General features: G+C 42.5%; 1 protein-coding gene across 2 annotated transcripts in view; it reads right to left on the bottom strand.

Moving 5' to 3' along the window:
* The window catches only part of SH3RF3 (SH3 domain containing ring finger 3), a 565,916-nt gene that overhangs the window by 4,521 nt on the left and 534,232 nt on the right, over nt 1–27,163 (bottom strand). For both annotated transcript variants that reach the window (XM_068268306.1, XM_068268307.1), the window contains one exon: nt 10,248–10,582. In XM_068268306.1, the coding sequence (XP_068124407.1) occupies nt 10,248–10,582 (335 nt within the window). The remainder of the gene's footprint in view (nt 1–10,247; nt 10,583–27,163) is intronic.

Raw genomic sequence — 27,163 nt, 5'->3', positions numbered from 1 at the left:
GCAGCCATGTTCGTGAAGACTGTGTTGCCGTGGCCCACCCCTAGATTGGCAGCCACCTATTAGGCAAAAACTGCCAAGTTAAGAGCAGGTCACTGCTTTATGGATGAAGGTAGCCAGAGGCTCATTCTGTGAGGGAGGTGGAGCCATCACCTGCCTGGAGGGAGGACGCAATGCAGGTGAGTATTTAATGCCGAAACTGCTTCCATCCTCCATTATTAGGACAGATAATGTTATGACATGGAGCACTGAAGGGGTTTAGCCTTAATTTTTACTGTATGAGAGCGCTGTGGTGGTACACAGCTGCTGATAAGAACGAATTAGACACTCTGATGATCTGTATAAACAAATACAAAACTACAGAGTTGTAGATTTGTTCAGAAACTATATGTGAAACAAAGACTTTTCGTTGTGTGCTGTGCAAGAGTTCATTTTCACTTTTAAAGGATACATGAGCCAAAAACTCTGCTGATTTACTTACCTGGGGTTTCCTCCAACCTCTAGAAGCCTATGTGTCCCTTGCCACAGTTCAGCTGTCTGCCACTCTTCTGGGGTCCCCTCCATATTGGTTGCCGACCTGGCTGAGCAGAATGCAAAAGCACAACTGCATGTGAGGGACACACGTTCTTGTGCATGCACAGTGGCCGCTGACCTACTAAGGAGAGGGCCCCAGAAAAGTGGCAGATGGCAGAGCTGTGGCGAGGGACACAGAGGCTTCAGAATCAGAATCAGAATCAGAATCAAGTTTATTTCGCCAAGCATGACTGGGTCATGCCCGGAATTAAATTCGGCACAAAAACAGAGAACTCAGCGGCACAAAAAGGTAACAACAAAGACATTAAAACAACCATGACAACTTACAACGAGAACAGTAGTAGATGTACGCTAAAAAGTGTGGCATTACAGAATTAGGCACTAATAAGACAGGGGTGGCATGAAAAACAAAAAACAAAAACCCACAGACAGTGGATGGCCTATCACTCATATCAGTGGACCATATGATCTGCCTGCCGGCCTGAGGGAGGGAGCCAGTGAATAGAGTTCAAGAGTTTAACGGCAGCAGGGAAGAAGGAGTTCATATGTCTGGTTGTCTTGGTGGAAATGGTCTGTAGCCTTCTTCCGGATGGGAGCACTTTAAAGTATCGGTTGCCCGGGTGTGAGCGGTCATTAGCGATCCTTTGTGCTCTGGAACGCAGTCTGGAGTTGTAGAGGAGGTCAAGCGAGGGGAGTGGTTTCCCAATGATTCTCTCCGCTGACCTGATGACTCTCTGAAGCTTGTATTTGTCCCTGTTTGAGGATCCGGCATACCACACCAGGATAGAGGTGCAGATGACGGATTCTATAGTGGCAGAGTAGAAGTTTGACATGAGCTCCTGTGCCATCCCGAACTTCCTCAGTTGGCGAAGAAAGAAGAGTCTCTGCTGGGCCTTTCTCTGTGTGGTGCTCGTGTGGGTCTTCCAGCTCAGGTCCCTGGAGATCTGGGTACCGAGGAGGCGGACACTAGATACCCTTTCCACCTCAGTGCCTTCAATGAAGATTGGAGGTGGGGTGGGGGCCTGCTTCCTGAAGTCAATAACCAATTCAACGGTTTTGGCTGTGTTGAGGACCAGCCTGTTTTCCTTGCACCAATGGATGCGAGGGCAGATTGTATTAAATGCTGAGCTGAAGTCGAGTAGGAGGATTCTGGCGTATGAGTCAGGTTTATCCAGGTGGTCACTGATGAGCTCTAGGCAGATGTTGATGGCATCATCAGTAGACCTGTTTGCTCTGTACGCGAACTGAAACGGGTCTAGTCGGGGGAGCGTGGAGTTCTTGAGTTCGGACAGGACTGCTTTTTCTAAGGTCTTCATGATGACCGAGGTGAGGGCCACAGGCCTGTAGTTATTTAGATCGGACATGCCCTGCTTTTTGGGAACGGGGATGATTGTGGACCTCTTGAAGCATTTGGGGACTTTGCCCTCCTGTAGGGACTTTGCATAGATGGAGGAGAGGACGGGGGCTAACTGCTGCGAACAGGATTTTAGGCATGCTGGTGACACTCTATCCGGGCCGGCGGCTTTTCTAGGGTTGAGTGAGGCCAGAAGGCGTCTGACCTCAGCCTCGCTTGCCCTCGGTAGAGGTGGGCTCGATTCCGGCTCAGCATCTGCAGAGGGGGGGGGGGGGGGGGGCGCAGGGTATTTGGGGCCCAACTGATTCTGGCTGGTTCTCGAACCTGCAGTAGAAGGCACTGGAGGTGCAGGGGGCTGGAGGTAAGAAAATAAGCATTTGTTTAGCTCATGTACCCTTTAAGGCTACATTCACAGAGGTGCGCTGCAGTGAGGAATAAGGGCCGCTATTTAACACGTTTTTCCGCAAAGCAGTGCAACACTTATAGCGACATTCACAGTGTGGCAGGTGTGTTGCTACAGTATATAATGGAATAAGGCATCTTAACCCACTGCTTGCAGTGCGATACTGAGGATGTGTGCATTAACAGTAGGGGTGAAGCATACTTTTCATTGACTATATGCTTTACTGTATCTGATGGGTAATGTGCAGCTCCTCTTTCCTGTTGTGTAGCCTTGCATTTCTGCAATTACAGGGAAGGCAATGCAACAGCCACTGTGAACGATGACATAGCCTAAATCAATAATGTAAGAAATGTAAAACTGCATTAATGATCAAAGCCCTATTTTAAGGAATTTTGAGCACACTTGAGCAGTAGCACACTGACAGTATAAACAAATAGTTCTATTTTGCATAGATGCTATCAGTATAAGGAATTGTTTTGTTGTGCGATTGGATAGTTAATGATAGTGACCAGTGAGGGCCCTTTTCCACCAGCGCGTTTGCGCTGGCTGAATCGCAAAAACGCAAACCGCTAGCGATTTTACAATCGCTACGGTTTGCTTTTTAACATAGGAATCGCGGTAGGTCATTTCCACTACCGCGATTCGTTTTTGTCAGGAACGCGAACGCGCGGCGGAGCGATATTTGCCGCGATTTTGCTATGCAGTGCATAGCATAGCAAAATCGCGGCGGCGAACATCGGGGAATCGCCGGTAATTGCGATTCAGCAATCGCTAGCGTTCAGCGTGAACGCTAGCGATTGCAAGTGGAAAAGGGCCCTTAATGTGATTTCTTTAAGCAGACCACATTCGCATTGCATGTGGTTATGAAGCTACGCTAATTTAAAATATTTCTATTTACAATAAAGTCAGGGCTGCAGCCGCACTTTAGGCAGCCTTCACAAGCCCCAGCTTTCCAGATGTCAGCTTGTGGCGATAAAAAGTAAAATTAGTTTAAGAAAATCATTGTGCGCTGTAAATGAGTTTATTAGTTTAGCCAGAAACTGTGAACGTGCCTTGAATAAGTACGTGGAAAGCAGTAAGTGGGAATCAGCTTAGATGATTTTAGGGCTTGGTGCTATCTTTCCAGGCGAATGAAAAGAGTAATCACTCTGCATTGACAGCATAAAATCACATCAATGGCCTGATGCTCAGAGAACTCAATCACATTTCAACTTACTAATTTTAACTCCGCAGAAGGTTTTATAGTGAAATCACTAAATAAATAAATATATATATATATATATATATATATATATATATATATATATATATATATATATATATATATATATACCAGACAATTTAAACCATAAGGTAAAATGAAAATGAGTCTTTGTTGTGGACATAAAATGCTTCATACATTTTCTCCTGGGAGAAACTTGGAAAGGGTACAGGTTAAATGTGCAGTAAGCAGCAGAATATTGTTAAATGTTGTGCTTAAACACTGTGCTATCAAGCTCTGGATTGTGTAGCTATTGTAGAGATTAAAGACAGTGGCGTAGCTAAGGAGCTGTGGGCCCCGATGCGAGTTTTACAATGGGGCCCCCCAGGCACTCTATACATAACAATTGATACGGCGCACCAAAACCTGCCAATTACAACTACAGTGTCAGAGGTGCAAGAAGGGGATGGGGAAGAGCTTGTTAATGTTTACCACTACTCAATGTATATATAGAAGTGATTATTATGAGCACAGGACCAATAGAGAACTAATACTGTAGTTGAGGGAGGGCCCTTCGGGGCCCCTCTGGCCCAAGGGCCCCGATGCGGTCGCTACCGCTGCACCCCCTATTGCTACGCCCCTGATTAAAGATGCTCGTTGCGAGGTCAAAATTTCCAGCCGAAATTGGCGGCGTAATCTCCCAAGATAACGGATGGTAATTACACATGTGGTGGCTGGATAGTGTAATGGTTAAGGGCTCCGCCTCTGACACAGGAGACCAGGGTTCGAATCTCGGCTCTGCCTGTACAGTAAGCCAGCACCTATTCAGTAAGGAGTTCTTTGGGCGAGACTCCCTAACACTGCTACTGCCTACTGAGTGCGCTCTAGTGGCGGCCTCACAAGCGTTTTTAGTCCGACAGGAGAAAAGCGCTATACAAAAAAAGGAATTATAAAAAAGGAATTATTATGTATTCGAAGCCGGGACCTGAAGGTACTCGAAATTTCAATTATGAGTCGTGGTTTCAGGTTCCGGTGGAACTTAACTTGTGGACCAATAACACCTGGAACCATGGCCTCAGTCTACAACAACTACTGCTGCTGCTGCTAGTACTACTGATTATTTGAATTGCTGATGTGTAGTCCCAATAACACCTGGGACCATGGCCTCCTCTGCCTGCCTACAACAACTGGTACTACTGATTATTTGAATTGCTGATGCGTAGTCCCAATAACACCTGGGACCCTGGCCTCCTCTGCCTGCCTACAACAACTACTGCTACTGATTATTTGAATTGCTGATGTGCATCACATATTATTGCCTGCTTTCATTCCGATTGTGTTCCCACCGCCAGGTTGCACAGCGAACTCGGCTGTCAGTGCCACCCACTAATACAAAAGAGTTGAGTGAACGTGTATATCTAGCTAGCTATCTAAATACATAATACACATATATAGATACAGATATGTATATATACACACACGTTTACTCAACTCATACACACACACACACACACACACACATATTTATGTACATACATCTATACATTTTTATGTATGTGTTATATATATATATATATATATATATATATATATATATATATATATATATATATATATATATATATATATATATATATGTATATATATATATATATATATATATATATATATGCATGTTATGAGTGTACACAATACAAGTTTAATACAAATCGTAATTTTGACCGTAATTACACATACAGTAATTCAGATAATTTCGACTCGTTAACAGACTGGAATCGGAACAGCCACTTCCATTAGAAATTATGATTACGGTTGAATCGGAATTGTGGAACTCGACATCACCCATAATATGAAATCGGTCATTACGAGCATCACTAGTAGAGATCTGGGGCCCTATGGAATAACCAAACTAGACAGCGATAAGTGCTGGCGAGTTCTAAAATTAGGCGTCGGGAACGTCACCCAATGCAATTGCATTTAACACCCCCTGGGGAGGTAAATAACTCGCTTGGGCAATATAATCGCCCAGCGAATTCCTTGCCCCCTAATTGCATTTTTTGCCCCCGGGAAGCAATGCTTTCCGCCAAACATAGGTGTAAACTTTTCACCTGCTCTGAGCAGGTGAAAAGTCCCATCGCCAATGTCCTACTGCACCGACTACTTTTTGAATCTAGGAGCCTCCTTTACTAAGGAGACACCAGATGCCAGGGATTTAAATAGGTAAAGGAGTCAGTTCTGACTCCTTACCTGTTTGAAATTTAAAAAAATACCAAAAAAAAAAATGCCTCCGTTGGTTCCGTCTCGCCGTCACGCCGCTCCTCCGCTCCTTCTTCTGTCGACTCTGTGAATATAGTATTCATGGAGCCCACCAAAGCATCTTTGAGCCTCCTGCCGGGGCTCGGAATTGGTCCTCAGGTTAAACCAATTAATCTGATTGTGCTAATACTGGCAGATTAGTCCATCAAACGGTGTGAGATGGTCTTAGTCTAGTAATACTGGCATATTGCCTTGGATAGAAGTAGTAGTACTGGTGATTTGCCATTTATGGACACATAATACTCACAGAGGTTGATAAGATAAAAAGAATCAACCAATATGATCATAAATGATGAAACTACACACAAAAAATGAATAAAGAGAATTCTCAAAAAGACCCAATTAAACTATATATCACTAATCAATACCATAGCATGATCTCATGAATGAAAACTCATTAGCTGCTTATATATTTATATAAAGTGTGTTGCAGTATGCCTATGTGGATTGTTGCAGATTGATTTCAGTTGAAACGAGTTATGTTCATATAGGACTCAAGTATATTGCGTTAGATGCCTGTCAGGATTGTCAAATGCTGAATTTTAATTGCCACAGACAATGTTTGTATGTGAACTTCAGTGTCACAGCTGTAATATATAGTCTGCAAATGCACAGTTCCTTTCCATCTGAAAGCACCATCAGACATAATTTTTAGTAAACTTGAGCTCCAAATACAACAAGCCAAATGGCTAAACATCCAATGTAGACACAACATCCATGCTATAAAACACTGATTCCACTGGTTAAAGAAACCACCAGGAAGTGTAGACTCTGGATTAACAGTGAGGGGGAGGATAGTATTGGCTGCATAGTACAAGACTTGGGAATGCGGAAGTAAAAAAAAAATACAGATAAAGCAGTTTTTGGATGAGTGGCAAAAACAAGTTAACCTCTAGTTTCTAATATCAGTCAGGATGCTGAGTGGAATCTTATATATCAAGATCCTTGTTAACCTAAAACCTGAACAGTGCCATCTTATGGCTCAGAAAGTACTTTCCAGTGTAGGAGGCTGCTTACACAAGAGACAGTCAATGTGAAAGATTTCAGAAGTCAGAATGATTTCTCCTGGAGTGAAGCGGGTAATTTCGGCATCAACAGCCAGTTGGTAATATGAGGGCCCCGTGTATTATTTGCATGGCGGAGGCATAGCTGAAGAATAAAAATTCACGGTAACTAATAGTGATAGAAGGTGGCATAGATGTGAAGAAGGGACAGTAGTGGAGAATGTGGCACAGATATCAGCGGGGAGGTAGGTTAGTGTTAGTAGTAGATAGAGGGTGGGCTAGTATGAGAAGAGGGTTAGATAAAGTCATAGTAAAATATTGGCAAAATCACCTATATTCTACTATCAGACAGTATTAGCTAGTGCCCATTGCCCAGTAGTAGAATACTGGCAATTTTACCAATATTCTACAAGCAGCTTCATCCGGTGCCCAAATTACCACCCCACGCTTTTCCAGTGTACACCTACTGGAGTGCTACAATTTCTGTACAATAAAGCAATTTAAAAAGCAAACACTTGATGAAATCCAGCACCTGCACACCTGTGACATCTTTATTGCTGCATGGAAGGAGGCACGACTGAGTTCAAAATATAACAAACATGCTTCAGCAGCTACACTCTAAGCTGCTGAGCTCTGTATCATTGCAGAACTACAAGTATTTCAGTCAGCTGTAACCATCACTTGCCGCACACACACACATACACACACACACACACACACACACACACACACACAGCTGAGAGAGGTGTAGGGTGTCTTGAGAGTACAGATTTGTCACCAGTACCTAGTGGTAAGAGCCATCCCAACATTAACCACTTCGCATCCAGACCTTTTTTCCCACTTATAGACTAGAGCAGTTTTGACAGTTTAGCTATGTCCTTATTTTATCAGAAATAACTTTATCCCTAATTATGACACAGAAATGAAATATATATTGTTTTTTTCAAGACAAACTAGGCTTTCATTGTATGCCATTTTTTTTCCCTTAAACAATTTTGTTTTCTATGAATTTTAATGGGAAAACAAGGAAACAAAAATAGAAAAAACACATTATTTCTCAGTTTTACCAACTCCAGTTTAAAGATAAAGGGCTTGATTCACAAAGCCGTGCTAACTGTTTAGCACGGGTGTGCTAAACAGTTAGCACGTGAAGTGCCGTTCGCGTACTTTTGCGCGCGCAAAGTGCCGCGATTCGCGCAATCGCAGACTTTTGCGCGCGCAATTTGCCAAATACTGCTACCGGGCTGTCTACATGTGGGGTTGATGTGGCTGTGTAATATTTAAAGCTATAGGCTTGCTATACACCAGCGGTTCTAAATGCTAGCCTGTCTTACAGGGGCATAAAGGGATAATTAGCATATTCAGTAGTAGTGCATTGTGGATAACCACATATGTTCACTTAAAGCTGAATCTAATCCTACTTGTATTCAACATTCCCAAGACACAATGACCCATATGCAATTAACTTTTTCTCCTGTTTTTTCTCCTAAGTGATATTTTCACACCTTATCAACAAAATGCCTTTTAAGCCACCAGTAAGCAAGGAAATACTCTACATAATGTTGACAGTACTTTTCACCTACCTTTAAATACTTTCAATTGCAGATTGCTGAAAAGTTATTTTAAACAGAAAATGAAAAATTATCTCCTAGGAAAAACCTTAGGAGAAAAGGTAAATTGCATAAGGGTAATATTCTGTAAGTACACATCACAACAGAGCTAGAGCACTTCCTGGTCATGTGATATCATGTATGACAGAGGTACTTGATATGCTTCATAAAAAGCTTATAAATATAATGAATCTATTTAGCTAATAAAATTGTCTAAATGCCGTCACTGTGACAACTAGTAACAACCTAAATATATAAATTAAATAAGTAAATTAAACTCTCTGTATTCAAGTCCTTTCTACTATCTGTCACATCAGTATTTTTTTGTTTTGCGTTTTGAAAAGGAGATACTTGCTTTAAAGCTAATGGGAACCGCATTTAAAAAAAAATGAAGCAAATACTTACCTAAGGAGAGGGAAGGCTCTGGGTCGTATAGAGCCTTCCGTCTCCTCTCTCGGTGCTCTCTATCCTGTGCTGGCTCCCCCCCCCCATTTCAATTCCCTACCGAATGGGTATTTGGAAGTCTTTGGGAGCCGTGTCCTCCCAAAGATGTGCGGTTCCATACTGCACAGGCGTGAGCGTGCAAGAGAGCGTGCTTGCGCAGGCGCAGTACAGGGCCACACTTCTTCATGAGCACTCGGGCTCCCTAAAGACTTCTGAAGCTTCCTTCGGCCAGGTAAAGCAGTATTTGACTAATTTAGTCAAATACTGCTACCAGGCGAGCCAGCACTGGAATGAGGGGACCAGGAGAGGAGCTGGAAGGCTCTATAGGACCCAGAGCCTTCCCTCTCCTTGGGTAAGTATCTGTTTCATTTTTTTAAATGCGGTTCCCATTCACTTTAAAAAAAAGCCACATGTGATATATTTTTTTTTTTCAAACTCAGCCGGCATGCGACCCAGATATGACCTTAGAAAAACAAAAGTTTGCTTTCTTAAAAAAGAAAGAATTTGTGATAATTCAGGTTAAAGTGAGCTTGAGATGTCTCCCAGTGCATCACTGCTGAATATATGCAAATTGTTACCCTTAGAAGCTAAACACACCTCCAGAACCGCTGGAATGTATGACCATGTGACAGCTGTGAAGCCATCATATGTGGGTCTCAGGATTGCATCATAGTTTGAGTTTCTCTTCTCCTCCCCTCTTCCCATCATCCCTATAATATACCGTAAATATTTATATAGCTAAACATTCCACCTACCCATCTTAACATTAAGTGGTTAACATCCCTTTCCGACTCCCCACTTATTTATGGGCGTGATATTTTTTTTAACCAAAGCAACATTAAAAATGAATTTTTGTACATTCTTTCATGAGGATTTAAAAAAAAAAAAAAGTGGCGTAGCTAAGGAGCTGTGGGCCCCGATGCAAGTTTTACAATGGGGCCCCCCCAAGCACTCTATACATAACAATTGATACGGCGCACCAAAACCTGCCATTGGCAACTACAGTGTCAGAGGTGCAAGAAGGTGATGGGGAACAGTGTGTTAATGATTACCACTATTCAAAGTATCTATAGAAGTGATTATTACCAGCACAGGCCCAATAGAGAGCTAATACTGTAGTTGAGGCATGGCCCTTCGGGGCCCCTCTGGCCCAAGGGCCCCGATGTGGTCGCAACCTCTGCAACCCCTATTGCTACGCCCCTGACTGTCATTAAATGTATGCCATCAAAGAAAGCCCTTCAGTACATGAAAAGAAAAACATCAGCTGTGCAACTGCCATGACAACTGTTACATTTGCAAAACCTGGAAACTGCTGTGATTATAAGGATGGCTAAATATGAATAAGCTTTTCTTTGTTATATATGTGGTTGAGAAGAAAGCTTACCGTTCTCGGGACACGGACTTCGGTTCAGGTCGCACAGCTAACATAGCACAAGCAGGCTGCCTCAGTGGTGAAGTAACAGAAATATTGAGATCTAAGGAACCAGTTTTCCTGTGTAACGGATGCATTCCCATCGCTCCTTGCATTTCACTTTCAATGGGACACGACCCTGCTCTTCCATGGCTGGTCAAGGAAAACTCCAGTCCTACTGCTCCTTGTATTACACTCTCCACCATAGCATGGGGGTCATGTGTTGGTGAGATAGATGGAGGAGAACGGGACTTCTTTTTGGCAGAGGCTCCAGCTAGCAGCTTTAACAGGCCACCTTTCTTCTCCCTCTAGAACACAAATACATTTTATATTAATATACATGCATTACTATGCAAATGCAATCATGCACTGCGTTTTTCCCATTAACCATACAGTAGTCTTCAGGCAGAAATGTATTATTATTATTATACATTTATAAAGGACTGACAGTTTCCTCTATTCTTCAAAGTGCACAAATTATGTTACTGTCTCACAGAGGAGCTCACAATCTAATCACTACCATACCAAATTATTTACTTTCCATACCATAGTCTAGGGCCAATTTTGGGGAAAACCAGTATGTCTTTGGGATGTGGAAGGAAATCAGAGTGCTTGGTGGAAACATACACATACATGGGGTAAACATACAAACTTCATGCAGATAGTATCTAACCCAGATAGAGCTGGAAGATGAGACTGCTACTGCCTCCTTAAATAGTTTATTTAACAGATCCCCTGAAAACATTTATAGGAGGGATTTGTGGTGTTAGTTCAATGATTTTGGGCCAGTGAGGTGTACTCTTTATAGTTTTATTTTGGGAAGCAAAATAATTTCTGTATATACCCTAAGGATTTGTTACCAGTGACAACATAACTAATTAATGTAGGCTAAGATCTTCTTATTCAGAAGATCAAGAGAGGCAAAAGGGCAGTTTCTAGGCTGAAATGCATCCAAGGCGAGGGTGTAAACATTGTAGCCAGTATAGTACATATAGGTAGCCAGTATAGTTGCCACCAGTATAGGTTAGATAGGTAGGTGCCCCTGGTATAGGTTAGATAGGTAGGTGTCCACATTATATATTAAATAGGTAGGTGCCCACCGTATAAGTTTGATAGGTAGGTGCCACCAGTATAGGCTAAATAGGTAGGAACCCCCAGTGAATGTTAGATAGGTAGGTGCCCCCAGTATAGATTAGATAGGTAGGTACCTGCAGTATAGGTTAGATAGGGAAGTGCCCCAGTATAAGTTAGATAGGTAGGTCCCCGCAATATAGGTTAGATAGGTAGGATCCCCCACTATATGTCAATAGGTAGGTGCTCCCCCCATAATGGAGGGGGGGCCGCGGCCTCACTGGGACTCAGCCATGGGGAGGGCGGCCCGACTTCATCCTCACTTCCTTTCCCCAAGGCCGCCCTCCATGCTCCCCCCTCCACTGCAGAGTAAGCGCAAGGAAGCCTCCTATTGAGCAACTCACCTACCTGTGTTCCAATCATCAATCACTTGTAGCTGGTCTCCTCTGCATAGCTTCGTGTACACGGTATACTTCCTGATTAACAGGATGTAGAGCACATATCAGTGGTGAGAAAGTGGCTCCCCCTATGTGCCAGTGAGGCTGTGGCTCCCCCTCTCCATCAAGGCCCCCCCCCTCTCAGCACTCAGGGCGGTCACACGGCTGGAACGCCTCTAGAAACAGGGCTGACGGGGGCACTAAAATGATCAGAAACTGCCCTTGTGTAAGGGAATAAAGAAGCACTAGAAATGTTCTAACAAAAAGAGGGAATGCTTCTAAGTTACATTTTTTGTTCATGTTTTGTGACTTTCCTATGCTTTTCTTATTTGTTTTTTTTAATTAGAAAGAATTAAAATGAAATACCACAGCAATTAATGTCATACACATGTAATCCTAAATTATAACATATAAACTGAGGCTCTGTGGGGATATGAACTAATTGGGCTATCTATTCCCAGCTAGAGATACTGGAAACACACTCGCTGGGCTTTCCAATAATAACGTACTAGGTACTATCATTCCACTCAGCAGCTGGCATTGCTACAAAATCACTAGCTCAACGTGCTTTAGTAATAATTATAAAACCTTCTGGGCCTGAATGGATTGGCACATTGAACTTATATGTCATATCTGACATTTTCCAGATCAAAACAACTTGTCAATCAATACTTACAGCAGTTTTTCTCTGTAAGAGCCAAAATATGTAGTGTTACTCTTCTGTATCTGAATAGTTTTTTTTACAGAGAATAGTTTTTGTTAAAACAAAATGATGCTGCATATGTTACTGGTGCACAAACCCTTTTGGAATGTGCTGTATTTTAGTAAAACTACCATTCTAGTTCAGTCTGCATGCAGTTGACTAATAGTTCCTAAATTATATTTCCTAAGATCAAAGACAAAAGTTTACAGTTAATTTCCCTTTACATCATTTCATTGGAGTACCAATGGCAGATCATGGCTTCAGGAAATTATCAGTGCCAAATGTCTGCTCACCACCCATGGGCACCCCATCCCAGTTTTAACTGCAGTATTCCTGTGAGTTAGGAGAGCCAATCAGACAGCACAGAAATGTAAGCTAGTAGTTATGGTTGCATTAATGCATAAAATTGTTCTAGTGTTAAAGCACACATGAAGTGACACCTGACATGATGAGATAAACATAGGCAGTTATAGTAGTGGCCCTAATAAGAATTTTCAGAAAGACTCTTTCTGTTTTCTAGTACAGCAAGTGTTAAAAACTGTTATTATCTATGCAAATCAGCTTGCCAAACAGCTTGAGAAATTCAGTCCTGTCATTTACTGAAAAGTAAGTAGAAGGCAAAAGAGCTGAGAAAGAGTGAGACAAAGTTTGAGATAAGGTTTTAGTTCTGGAAAGTTCAAAGGGTTATTACTTCTGTGTGTTTTTAGGTAAGCAAGGCAGATTTGTCATGGCTGCTGCATAAAAATTAAGCCTCGTACACAGCTATATGAAACTCGGTGGAGGCAGCCAATAATGACCTCCTCATCCCTGATGCTCCCCAACACCATGGCCAGTGATCAGCCTGGCAGACCGCTTCAGCCGAACACCAGCCGATAGCACTGTTCTCCTCATTCACCTTGCTGGCTGCATGACGTCATAAAAACACAGACAAATGGTCAGAATACAGAGATGGTCTAAAATGTAAATTTCACTGATACATTACATGCATTGATACATTCACAAAACCCCATCAAACTTTACTAGTGCAGACAGCACACGTAAGGTTTACCATGTTTTATGCTTATTCTATAACATGAGTTCAGAAAAATATGTGATGTGTTACGTAATTTGCGTAAAGCTTGGTACATTTTACATTGACTTCCTACACATGTGAAGCAGAGAATCTAGGGTGTGTAAAGGGGCCACTGACCCCCCTCAATGCAATGCCCGGCCACTGACCCCCCCTCGACAACTCTCCATAGCAACAGAATGCTTTGCTAGCCTGCAGGCTAGTGACATGTCTGTACAAAACTCGGCCTGGACAGCCAGCACAGACTTTCCTATACATAAAAAGGCGAACAAATATATTTTCCGAACTTGTGTCATATTTTTAGCACTGTAGAACTTATGTAGGAAGCTGGTGTAGCAAAACCAATGGTGTACCTCCTGCCAAAAATGTTTGTTGTAGTTACCTTACCGATGAGGTGTTGAAGCATTAGAGCTTTTAACAGGTCTTTATTGCTGTTTGCATCCTTGGTGGAATAATTTTTCTTCACTGCCTAGCCTATCCACAATTACTCTGTCAGTAGAAATCTCCTCAACTGTCTGAAATAAACAACTCAGTAATAAAGTGGTTAAAATCCACCAAAACGAAATATTGCCTGCTGTTCTCCTTTAAGTACATCACTGTAAAATACAGGTACTCTGCTCTTGTACCATATTACTGAATGGAAATACCTACTCGTACATTTTTATTATCCATTTCAATTGTCAAAATGAAATTATCAGTGTTAGCAAAGTCTGCTGAAATCATCTATTCATCTATTATGTCCCTATAATTTCTAACATTAAAATATTTTCCAGTTTAAAAGAACATTATGAGAAAATTACAATACGCTGTAAGAACTTGAGTCCTGGAATTTAACAATTGATCCCGATCCAACTCTTGTGCTTCATGTGTGTTATTCTTAAATTCACTGCATAAAATTAACTGCCTACACAGCTGTGAATGTATTTAACTATTTCAGCTGTTTAAAAATTAAGGATTAAAACTTAGTACAAGGACTCTAAATTCTTCACTATATGATCTGTTGCAGCCTCATGCTAAACTCATTAAAGCACTGGTTCAGCCTCATATTTTTTATGCAGGATAGTGAATTTGCATTAAGTAGGGATGCACACAGCTTTGTTCATAACACTTCTGTACTTTTTGCAATAACTATACTGAAAGCATCCACTAGTCACTTATTTTCAAAAGAGGGAAAATTTCTTCCCCAATGCAAAGTGGATCACCTGACCTTCGAACCGCTAAAGGTGCCCATAATACACTTATAGATGGGCACCCTGATTTGGCCAAAAGATAGATCTCTCTCAGATCAGAATTTGAACAGAGAGGTATCTATCTGGCCACACACTACACATGAAAATCTATGGAGCTGCCGATACCCCCAGAAAGTACTGTCCTATCAGGGCCCCAGAGCTGGCTGATGTGCCCCCCAGGTCACTTCTCAAATTTATAGTGCTCCCCGAAGTGGAGAGCAGTCACCACTAACCTGTCCAGCACACTCCATCCTGTGTCCTTCCGTCTCCATCTCCACCAACGCCTGTTCTCATTGACCTGACTGCATGTACATACTCATGTAACATGCCACTGGGTCATGGAGAATGGGCAGAAGGCAACAGACTGGACAGGTGAGTGCATTTTGCTGGGAGGAGAACTGGGGTGTGAGGGGGCATAAAAGGCTAAAGAGCAGCTGTTAGCAATTGCCTACTGCCATGCCCCTGTCCCACACCCTTTCAAACTGTGTGGCCAAGATTGCAGGTTTATAAAGCCACGTGTACTTCTCATCACCTTGCTCTTTATGCAGTAGCAATCATTTTCGTATTGCTTATTTATTCAAATATATTTGTGAAGACACATGGGAGGCAGTGGGAAATGAATATTCTCTATTACACAGTGAACAGATTTGAACCAGATAGGAACTACTGATGAGACTCTGAAGAGCTATAGTGTTGCAGTGCTGGCCATAGAGAGATAATCTATCTTAACAGTAGAGAGGAAGTTGGCAGGGTCCGCTCTGTCTTTACAGGGAGAGACTAGATGGTTCATCCTCCCACACCCTTCCTGACTTCCTCATGTGGATGATGATGTGATGGGAAGGAGCCTTGATAGTTCACAGGCTGCTATTCAGTATAAAAATCTGCATATGACATTCACACCAGAATCTAGTTTTGAGAATCCAGCAATCCAAAATAATAATGCAAAAATGGTTTATTAGCAATGCTAATATCGCAAACACATCCAAAACAATATTCATAAAAAAATAAGGATAATCACGGGCCTCGAATTACTGTAATTTTTGGATTATAAGAGTCACTTTTTCTCCCCCAAAAGTGGGGAAAAAGTCACTGTGTCTTATAGTCCAAATGCAGGGAGTACTTGTGAACACCTGCTAATACAAACCTCCAACCCGCCGCAATGTCGGAGACTCCCTGTACTGTGCCCATGCAGAGGGGACAAATGAAGGACACAGGGGGAATAGAAGAGGACACAAGGAGGACAGAGGCAGACACATGGGGCACACAGGAGGACACAAATGGGACAGAGGAGGACACAGGGAGATGCAAAAAGTACAAGGGGTCATGAGGTACAAAGGGAGCATAATACCCAAGATGCCCCTTCACATGCATGCTCAAGGTTATGTATATTTTGTTTTCCCCTGTTTTTTGTCCTCTAAACCTAGGTGCATCTTATGGTCAGGAGCGTCTTATAGTCCCAAAGATATGGTAATTTTTCCTACATTAACCACCCTGGCGTTCTATTAAGATCGCCAGGGTGGCTGCGGGAGGGTTTTTTTTTAATAAAAAAAAAACTATTTCATGCAGCCAACTGAAAGTTGGCTGCATGAAAGCCCACTAGAGGGCGCTCCGGAGGCAATGAGCGGCCTTCCGTGTTTTGCTTACTTCATCGCCATGGCGACGAGCGGAGTGACGTCATGGACGTCAGCCGACGTCCTGATGTCAGCCGCCTCCGATCCAGCCCTTAGCACTGGCCGGAACTATTTGTTCCGGCTGCGCAGGGCTCAGGCGGCTGGGGGGACCCTCTTTTGCCGCTGCTCGCGGCAGATCGCCGCAGAGCGGCGGCGATCAGGCAGCCCACGCGGCTGGCAAAGTGCCGGCTGCGTGTGCTGCACTTTATTTCATTAAAATCGGCCCAGCAGGGCCTGAGCGGCACCCTCTGGCGGTAATGGACGAGCTGAGCTCGTCCATACCGCTAAGGTTGTTAAGGAACACTGAATAACGAATCGAAGTTTGTCTTTATCAGCTCTATCGCCTCATGAAGGCTTGACTTATAACCAGGAGTGCAACCTGTGAGGACCTTCACATACCCGAGCGGTAGCAGGAATTCCACCATATGCCTGATTGGTAGTTGCAATCTGCTTGCAACCTGAAAAGTGTGAGTAAATCTCCTTACGCAGATCATTATCCAATGCTTTGACATATCGCACTATTGGCTTCTGTTTTGCTCTTCTATGTTCCCTACGGTTCTTGGTCCATCGCCCCTTTTCAAATCCTCACATATTGGATGACTCTTTTAAGGACAATAAGCTGTGCTACCCCTTCCAACAACTGACCTGTTCTCACACAGTCACTGTTCCAGAGACTTTTACAGTCACCTCATGTCCTGTTCTGTTTTTGTTAAATGACATTGTTAAGACATTCAGCATCTGATCATTCTTCTTGTCTACCCAGCCGTACACTTCTCGTGTATTCCAGGAGATCCAAGCCGCTGCATCCAAGTAAGGAGGTCACATTTTAATGAACCAATACATACTCCAAGGTACTGTTCAACTGTTCAGAAAAAAATGAATTGAATTACATTTTACTGGGGTTACGGCATTTAAATGGATTTGGTGAATACCTAAGATTGGGTACAGTTAAAAATGACAGAGGGTGAAAAATGGCGCACCGTTCCATCGATAAATGTATAATAAAACACTATTTACCTTTTTAATGTAAATACATTGTTTAATACATTAAAACGGTAAATTCCATTTTATGATACATTTATCGGCGGAACTTTGCGCCATTAAAAAATGCAGTGGGGCGAATATTAGGGGTCGGGGGTTGAAGGCAGTTGGACACTGGTGTTAGGCAGTGGGGGTGGAGGGAGTAGGATTAGGTGGAGGGAGAATGTGTGCATATGCATACATTACCTAGTCCTGGCCGGCGATCGCTCCTTCACTTCCTAGTCAGTTTGCTGTAATCCTGCATCCAGCCAATCACCATGCAGGGACTGAAGCCACATGTGATTGGCTGGATGCAGGACTACAGCAAACTAACTGAGGAAGTGAAGGAGCGATCGCCAGCCGGGACAAGGTAATCTATGCATATGCCTCCCTCCACCTAACCCTACTCCCTCCATTGTCCTGCTGCCTCTCCTCTGTTCATGTTAACCCTTTCAGATGCCGAACCCCAACCTCTTCCTCTTACTATTGACCCCTTCCTGACACCTAACCCTTCCTCCAATAGCTACATTTCAGCTCTTTTCCAGTGCTCCTGTACCAAAATTAAAACAATCACTCAATTGCAGAGATGTTCAGCTTTGTAGAGAAAAGTATAGCTTTGAAAAGTATCTCATTTACAGTTGAACATGAATACATTTGCCTTTGAGTAATGTATTATGAATAAAATATATTGCTCGATCGGTGTTGGGTTGGGAGCGTGTTGCTAGCTGCATTCAATTTCATGACAAGCGACGTACACAGCAAAGCTTATGCTCACCTGTCCTGTTCTGTGCTTTCTCTCCACTGCCAGACACTCCTCCCTGTCTTTTCTCTCCGGCTGCCTGTGCCACATCACAAACACAAGAGGCCAAACACTAGAGCCCTTAAAGGGATACTGTAGGGGGGTCAGCGGAAAATGAGCTGAACTTACCCGGGGCTTCTAATGGTCCCCCGCAGACATCCTGTGCCCGCGCAGCCGCTCACCGATGCTCCGGCCCCGCCTCCGGTTCACTTCTGGAATTTCTGACTTTAAAGTCAGAAAACCACTGCACCTGCGTTGCCGTGTCCTCGATCCCGCTGATGTCATCAAGAGCGCACAGCGCAGGCCCAGTATGGTCTGTGTCTGCGCAGTACACTCCTGGTGACATCAGCGGGAGCGAGGACACGGCAACGCAGGCGCAGTGGTTTTCTGACTTTAAAGTCAGAAATTCCAGAAGTGAACCGGAGGCGGGGCCGGAGCATTGGGGAGTGGCTGCGCCAACACAGGATGTCTGCGGGGGACCATTAGAAGCCCCGGGTAAGTTCAGCTCATTTTCCCCGGCCCCCCTACAGTATCCCTTTAAGTGGTCATGTAAGGTGCATGCCATGGTGCCCCTATTGTTTGGCCTCTAGCACTATTAGACACAGCAGCAAAGGTCAACAAAAGTGTATTTTTGTCTTTTTAATCAGAATGTTAAAGAAAACTCTCCACTCTTAAGATTCTCATAGAGAAACTGTAATGATGTGTAGTAGAATACAGTAAGTTATTCAGGATGCCCACTTTTACGTTAAACATCCTGGTTTCAGCATCAGAAACACTTCCTATAGCAGTATATGGCTGTATAATAGTATGTAGACCTGCTCTCTCACTGAGGCTTAGCCTAGGCTGTTTATTATTATTATGCACCCCTCCCCCCCCCCCGGTAACCCCACCCCCCACCCTCCCAAGCATTCTGCCAGATGAGCTATGCTCCTGTACTGGCTTTAGAATGCACAGTAATAAATATTCCTCAGAGATCACTTGCCAGTACTAGAGATGTTGTTGCCTGTGATAAATTTCAGAAAGGAAATCAGGGAGAGAGGATAGATTTTACAATGGGCAAACACTGATTCAATAATTTTTAAATGATTATTATATAAAACAATAAGCAATTGTATTCACTGTTATTTTGGTTACTGTTCCTCTTTAACTAAACGACTGATAGTGCCCAATATACCATTATTACTTTGAAAAGCACCTGCATGTTTTTTTTGGGGGGGGCTCTCAAATCTAAGATTTATACACCATTTCAGACCTGCGGCCATCCCAGATCTCTGGCATTCCCCATCTTTCATTTTGCAATGCGAGCAAATCTCCTCTGATTGCTCCAGTGCTAACATTGCATTGTAAGGAACTTGGAGACGTTCCAGAGCCATAACTTGGCTGCAAGCCTGTGGCCACACTGTTCAGGTCAATGACATCTGGATTATATGAATACAGTCTGTTATCACTGCATGGAAGTCACTGAGAAATGGAAGGGGAACTGTTATTTTATCTTACATTAATTCCTGCACTTCTTATCATCGCACCTGTTCAAAATGGACAAAGGGGCCTAATATGGTTTAACACCAAAGCACAGCATCTCTCTCTTATTTAGCTTAGCTAGATTCTGAGCAGTTACATAACTGACTGGACTCACTCTCTGATATAATTCCTAATAATTAGCACTACTCCTGCATGACTTATGATAATTGATAGCAAAGTCAGTGTAAACTGCAAGATGGAGAGAATATCTTCAAGCTATGGATGTGACCACAGATCTTAAAGCAGACCTGAACTGTTGTGATAACAGAATAACTATAGTGAGGCTGCCCTGTGAGCAATGAGCATTGAGAGCATGTTTGCAGTAAGATTATCCTCCATCCACTGCACCAATACAGAGGCTGGAGCACAGGCCTATAACATAGCTCCTAAGTGTCCCTTTTTCGGAGGGGCAGTCCCTGTTTGGGAAGTAAATCCCTCTGTCCCTCTTTCTTCCTTATTTGTCCCTCTTTTAGGATTGATGTACAGATCTATGTAAACATATGTATTTTTCTACTTAAAAATGTGTTTAACTGACTTTATTCTCATCATTTACATTGATATATTTCTTATTTTCAAATGTTAAAATAAAGGAAAACTACTGATGATATAGAGTACCAACGTAATTTGAATGATAAAACTGCATCTTTTTGCTCCTGTGTCCTTTGTGATATGCATGGCGATGGGTGCGGTGGGGGCGTGGTTAGAGGTGTGGCAGGGGCGTGTCTTGAAGTATCCCTCTTTCTTATCTCAGAATGTTGTGAGGTATATTATACTGATGCCCTTTTCTCCCTCAGTAAAGGGGATCCTGCTGAGGCTCAGAGTTGGGTTGTTTTTGACAATTAGCACCATAGAGGGATAAGTAAGACCGCTACGAAGGTTGCCATACAGTTTTGTTTTTTGTTGTTTTGTTTTTGATTACATCAGTTCAGATCCCCAAATGATCTAAGCAATAAAAAAGAGACGGCTGACCCTGTCGCTATCTATCAGAAAATTCATAGATCACTTTTGTTTGGACTGATCATTTAAATATAAGCTGTCTTCAATAAGTGTTTCCTTTCCATAGCATAGCTGATATGTTGCTTGCATGGTTAATGACCTGTATCTGAGTCAGAAACAAGGAACAGAACTGATAGAAAGCTTTAGAGGCAGAAGATGAAAGCATGCTCTGAAGAAGCCATGTTCTGAGTGATCGTCTAAACCATAAACACGCTTGATGGCAGTGACAGCTGTCACACTGACCATTCATCACAAGTGACATCTGCAGCAGGTGAAGCCAAGGCACAAAGACAACATGACTGAAGCATGAGTCATTTGGTAGGCAGCCCGGAGAGCAGGCAGCAGTGTGGGAAAATGGAACCTTTAGGGCTTTGTCTGCAGCTCCAGTGCAAGCATTAAACATTTATTAACAGGTTTTATGAATTATAATTATGTTATGAAATGTTCTGTGTTCCCTTTGGTTTCATGTAATGGATCTTAATGCACTGTCCTGGTCTACCATATGCTCTTAAGTAATCAGAGAAATGAGCAACTGCATACAACATATGTGCCCTGTCATAACTAATTACTCCATGTACGCCACTCACACACTATTAAAACAGATATAATAAACGTAAAGGAACAGAACATTTCCAGGCAAGGCCTGAAGGGGAGTGTATATTATGTAAAAGATACAAGTTTTTTTGTTTGTTTTAAAACATAAAAATATACACAACACTGAGGGCCCATTCCCACTAGCTAACGTATGCATAAACTCGATTTTGTGCACACGTCACAATACACAGCATGATGACGGGAAGTTGCTTTTCAGTGCAAATCAGCAGCGTTAGTACTAATTAACTAGAAGGGAAATCACTTGCAACATGCGATTAAATGTTCCCGGAAACGTGGCATCGCAGCCCGCAATAACACATTGCTGGACGTGAAAAGTCAAATGAAATTCTGTGGCTTTTCATCCTACCTTTGAAATCATGCACGACACACGTCGCGTCCAAACAGACCTGATCATACCTGGTGTGATCACTAAGCACTTTTAGCAGAGTAGTAAAATGATATATATATATTTCCCTGGTTTTTGCCCTCTAAACCTTGGTGCATCTTATATTCTGGAGTGTCTTATACAGCGGAAAATACTGTATTTTCTATTTAATATCTTCTATGAGGGTTCTGCAGCTAAACGTTTGAGGGTAAGAAATACTTCCTGGGGTAATTGAGGCATTACAGTACAGTACCTTAATAAAGTGCAGTAATGGGATATACCGTGCATGGCTCTACTTTTTCCAGACTTACACTCACAGTCCATGATATGCACCCAACCAAGTACAACCTTCTGGAAGCAGGATTGCTCGACCAATCCAAGCATTCACCTGAGTATTAATGCTCCATTCACACTATACATTTCAGTAATGCATATAGTATGCGATACACAAGGTTGTAAAAGGTGCATAGACTGTTGACATTTTCATTAATGTGCTGGGCAGCATTACAATGCACTGCAGCATGAATGTTTATCCAAATGCGCTGCAGCGGAGAGAAGCGCAGATTAAGTGCATTGGGTCATTAACGCATGAGGACCAGTGTTGCATAGTGTGAACGAGGCCTAATGTACAAGTGCCATAAGGACTATTGGATCACGTCTGCTTTTATTAAAGCTATTTTAAATGTAATGTATTTACAGTATCTGACATACGGTAACAATCTAGATGGTCACTTTGATAAGGAAGCGTAAAGAATGAGAGCTGCATTTAACCAAAGTCAGTGCTGATAGGGTTGTTTATTACCAGAGTGCAATAAGAAAAGCAGATAAAACAGTGCACTGTAGCGCTACAAACATGATGCCCTGATAGATGGGGATTGGCTTATTTCTTCATAGGAAATACAACAAGTGATTTGGAGGCTGAACAGAGAGTACTGGGGAGCCACATGTAATCCCAGAATCACATGCTGCACTCCAGGCTCCAAGAGTATTGAGCAATGGTGCTAAACATTTAGCCAACGTGTTGCTGTTTTATACTGGTAAGCTGGTTGCTTTTTAGTACTGCACTCTGCACACTATTGTTTCTATAATCACCAACTATACAAAATAATGAACACATTACATCATAGTACAGCTACAGCGCTCCAGGACATACCTCCTGGCATTTGTGCAATGCAGGGAAGCACAATAATTAGACCTCGGCAGACACAATTGACCTATATTGTATTCGGCAAATTGAAAGATGCGTTGATAATGCTTTTCTTAAAGCGGAATGAAACCCAGCATTTCTTCTTTGCTCTAAAAGATTATTTAAAGCATATTATATACTACCAGCATTCAACTAGTTAAACACAGGACTTACAAGCTCCCTGCACGGAAAGCTGGACTCAACCAAACTGGAAATAAAATAATCTTGTGTTTACTTAATTATATCAAGTGTGGAATGTGACACATTCTCTGACTGTGCAGACTCTCCTGAACACAGACAGGCACTCAGAAAGCATTTCTGCGTACATTACAAGATGAATAAACCAGTTATAAATAAAATGCAACGGCAGCTCTCAGAGCAAAAATATTGTACTTTGGGAGCTTTCATTTCTAAATGAATAATAATACTTATGCACAAAAGCAAATATGATAACCGTATGGCATATCAAAAGTAGGAAAACGTGTTTTATTGAATATTATGTCAGAGTTTTATACCGCTTTAACTATATATAAAGAAAGAAGCTAAGGAAGAGCAGACAGAAGATCATTGTTTGCAGCAGAGGGACTGTAATAAGATGGCTATTCTGTTATTGCTACATATGGAGGAAGTGCATGTGCCAAGCTAAACTGAACTTGAACATGAACTTGCTAGACATGATATGAAGATGTATATAAAAAAAAAAGCTGTAAAAACCAAACAATGGCTCCAGGCACAATTATTTAAATTACCAATGTTCCATTGTTCAGCCCCCTAATATCATTCTCTGCTAAGCACCACATCTACAGAAAATCATTCCCCAGTTCTTTTCATAGAACATTTTCTGATTGTTGATCTCCAAAATGTTTCAAATTTTGATATTCTTTTGATCAAATTTGAGTTCAGGTAGACAAGCAGTTTGCCTTCAGTTCATATCTCAAACCCCTCCTCCCAAACAGCAGTGTGGAATAAATATATTGTGGTACCAAAAATAGTGGAAATTCTAGGTAAAAGGGTCTAACGCAGGGGTCTCAAACTCGCGGCCCGCGGGCCATTTGCGGCCCTCGATACAATATTTTGTGGCCCTCGCCGGCAAAAGCTTCCTTATAATTCGCTTCAGTGCTCCCAAGTAATCCGCCGCATCCCCGCCGCTAAACGAGTGCTGCAGAGCCCCCAAATCGCCCGGGGGGCAATCCGACGGCATTTCCTGGAAGGGGCAGAGCTTTCAGCCTCTCCCCGCCCCTCTCTGTGAAGGAAGAGTGAGAGGGGCGGGCAGAGGCGGCGATGCGCCGCGATTCTGAAATTCCTTATGCGGCCCAGCCTCATCCTGACTTTGCCTCCTGCGGCCCCCCAGGTAAATTGAGTTTGAGACCCCTGGTCTAACGCGTTTCAGACTGTGTGTCCTTAGTCATTAGCCTTTTTTGCCTGTCTTGAAAATAGTTCAACAGAGTTTGGATTTAGTGAGTTGCAGACCTGCACATTTGGGTTCAGCAGAAGCACCTATTACCTGACAGGATACTCCCATCACAGGGCACCTGCCATTTGCATTTGACTTGATAGTTCAGTATATCAATAAAACGGTTACACTACTTCACATTATAAAAGTAATGTTGAATACAGACAGCAGACTGAAAGATTTCAGTCAATCTTTTAGTCAGCAATCTTTAGTCAGCAATCTTTTAGTTATATTGAAATGTGAGGGTTCGGCAGATTTAGAGGTCAGTAGATGTCTGGACACAGAACCCATAGGAAGCCTTGCTGGCAGGCATGAACTTCCTGCACGTTACTATTGCATTGCAGTCAGTGTACAAAGTGTAATCACAGGATAATGAAATACGTTATACTGAATGATACGGATGTACAGTTTACCCCCACAGCAATGTCAAACTTTCACTTTAATTACTTACAATAAACATGAATGGATGCAGGAAATAAATTATCAGCTGTCTTGAAGATCCCCACTCTCCATACTTTAAAACTTATTTGACAATGACTTATTCTCCCATGTACCTGTTCACTCTGCGCAACGCAGTATAGTACAACACTCTGAACATGGTGTAATGTACAACATTGAAGGCATTGCACAGAATGCAATGAATGACGTCCACATTATCTGCAGTGCACAATAATGTGATAATTGAAGTTGCTATTGATTCTGACTTGCATGTATATATAATGCAAAAAGTATGCAGGTTGAAGCTGGACCAATCAAATCTAGTCCCTGGGGATTTTGATCCCCCCCCTTTCATTTCCAAGATGCATACAATTTGGATTAAATTTGCATGCAAGTTGGAGTTATTAGCATTTTATGTACCATCTCTAGTGAAAATAACACACTGCTGCCCACATTTCTGTGCTTTTCTTTACTGGAAGCCAGTTTCTATTTTTTAATTATAGAACGAAAGCCATGTAGCAAACAGTTATCGAATACCAGACAATGCATAATGAAAGCAACACCAAATTGTACAACATAAGTAAAATTCTTCAATCCAACAAAGAACAGTCATAGCCCATCCAACTCAAAGCCTTATCCAACAGAATAAAACAGTTACAGAGTTACACAAATTATATTTCCAAAAATAATACATGCAGTGCTGAAACTGTATGCTGGAGCTTCAGCAACTTCATGTATGTGGCCGGCCAGAGGGCATGGTGTGTGATAGGAGTGGCAGTGACCAGCCCCAATAGTCAGGGCTGATACCCAGTGTGGGTCTCACTTAGTTCCTGGTTTTAGGGGGTACCTCCACCCCTAAAACACCACTCTGTCAGGGGTTATCTGTTGGTCTGCTTTGGTTCAATAAACAGTACCTTTTATTTAACCCAGTTCGAGCACTGCATGTGTTATCTTTGGAAATGTATGCTGGTGTTTGCGGTAACTTCCATAGTGTATATTGCAGTTTGTGTTATTTAAAGGGAGTATTGTCTCTGTGTCAGCATTGTTGTTGTGTTAGACAAATCATATCCCAGGAGACAAAAAAGTCTCATGATAGGGCAAATAGACAAAGAAAGTGACCAAATCTTGGACTTCTAGAGATCAAAATCAAGGTTCCGAGGACTAGGCAAACATCGGCAACACTGTTGACTAGATATGGACCACTTGTTCCCAACTCTGAGCTGATGATCACTTGATCAAAGTTAAAGTGCACCCGAGGTAAAAAAAAAACCCAAATACTTACCTAAGAAGAGGGAAGCCTCTGGATCCTACATCCTCCTGGCTCCCACCGTTTTTGCTCACGGACCCCATATGTCGCGTGGCCATGCTCCTCTTCATGCATAAGCACGGCTGTGGGCCTGTGCAAGTACAGCTGGGCCTGCACAGTACCATAAGCCTGAGCTTGTGCACAGTGGGGAGCATGAATGCTTTGTTCAAGAAGGTACCAGCCAGTGGCAGTGGTCTTGAGAAGGACACTGGAAGGATCAAGAGGCTTCCCTCTTCACAGGTAAGTATCGCTCTATTTTTTGTTCTTAGGTTTGCCTTGCATTTGCTTTAAAGGAAACCTAAAGCCAACTGAAGAAAAACAGTTTCACTTACCTGGGGCTTCTAACAGCCCCCTGCAGTCATCCTGTGCCCGCTCTTCAACGATCCTCCGTTCCCCCGCCGTGGCTTAGTTTCGGTTTTGCTAACTAGGAGTCGGCGGGCCAATGCACCTGCGCAGCCCTGGCCACATGTATCCTTCTCCGCGTTCCCATCCGCAACAGCGTCCTGCGCATTACCTCACCTTACCTAGTTTTCACCTCAACTGAACTAATTGGTGAGATAAACGGATAAAAAGAGCTAATGCATGAGATACAGAAATAAGGAAAGAGAAATAAGACAGATAAGGGAGCAGTTCTCAGAATTCCTATTATGTACATGATGCACACATAACTTGTGAGTGACTTGGGTTAAGTCAGATACATTGTGAGGTAAGTCATAGAAGGAGAGCTGAATCATTATTTAATACTGCAAAAGACAGATAAATCATGAGTTAGTAAGTTAAGTAAAATAAATCTAACGAGATAAGTTTTATGAATCAATGCCATTGTTTCTAAATCCCCTGAGTTGACAGTATGTGCTTGTTTCTAAATTTGCAGTTATAGTAAATTTGACCTTCATTTCTTTTTCAAAGCATCTTTACATTTGTCAGAAATGTATTTAGAACAATTTCAGCAGTGTGTGCAGGCCCATCTTGCTAAAAAAAAAAAAAAAAAAAAGGATAAAAAACAGGATTT

This window comes from Hyperolius riggenbachi, chromosome 2, assembly GCF_040937935.1.
Source record: "Hyperolius riggenbachi isolate aHypRig1 chromosome 2, aHypRig1.pri, whole genome shotgun sequence".
Taxonomy (NCBI): Eukaryota; Metazoa; Chordata; class Amphibia; order Anura; family Hyperoliidae; genus Hyperolius; species Hyperolius riggenbachi.
Note: the sequence above shows the minus strand (reverse complement) of the source record. Positions and strands in the feature narration are given on the sequence as shown.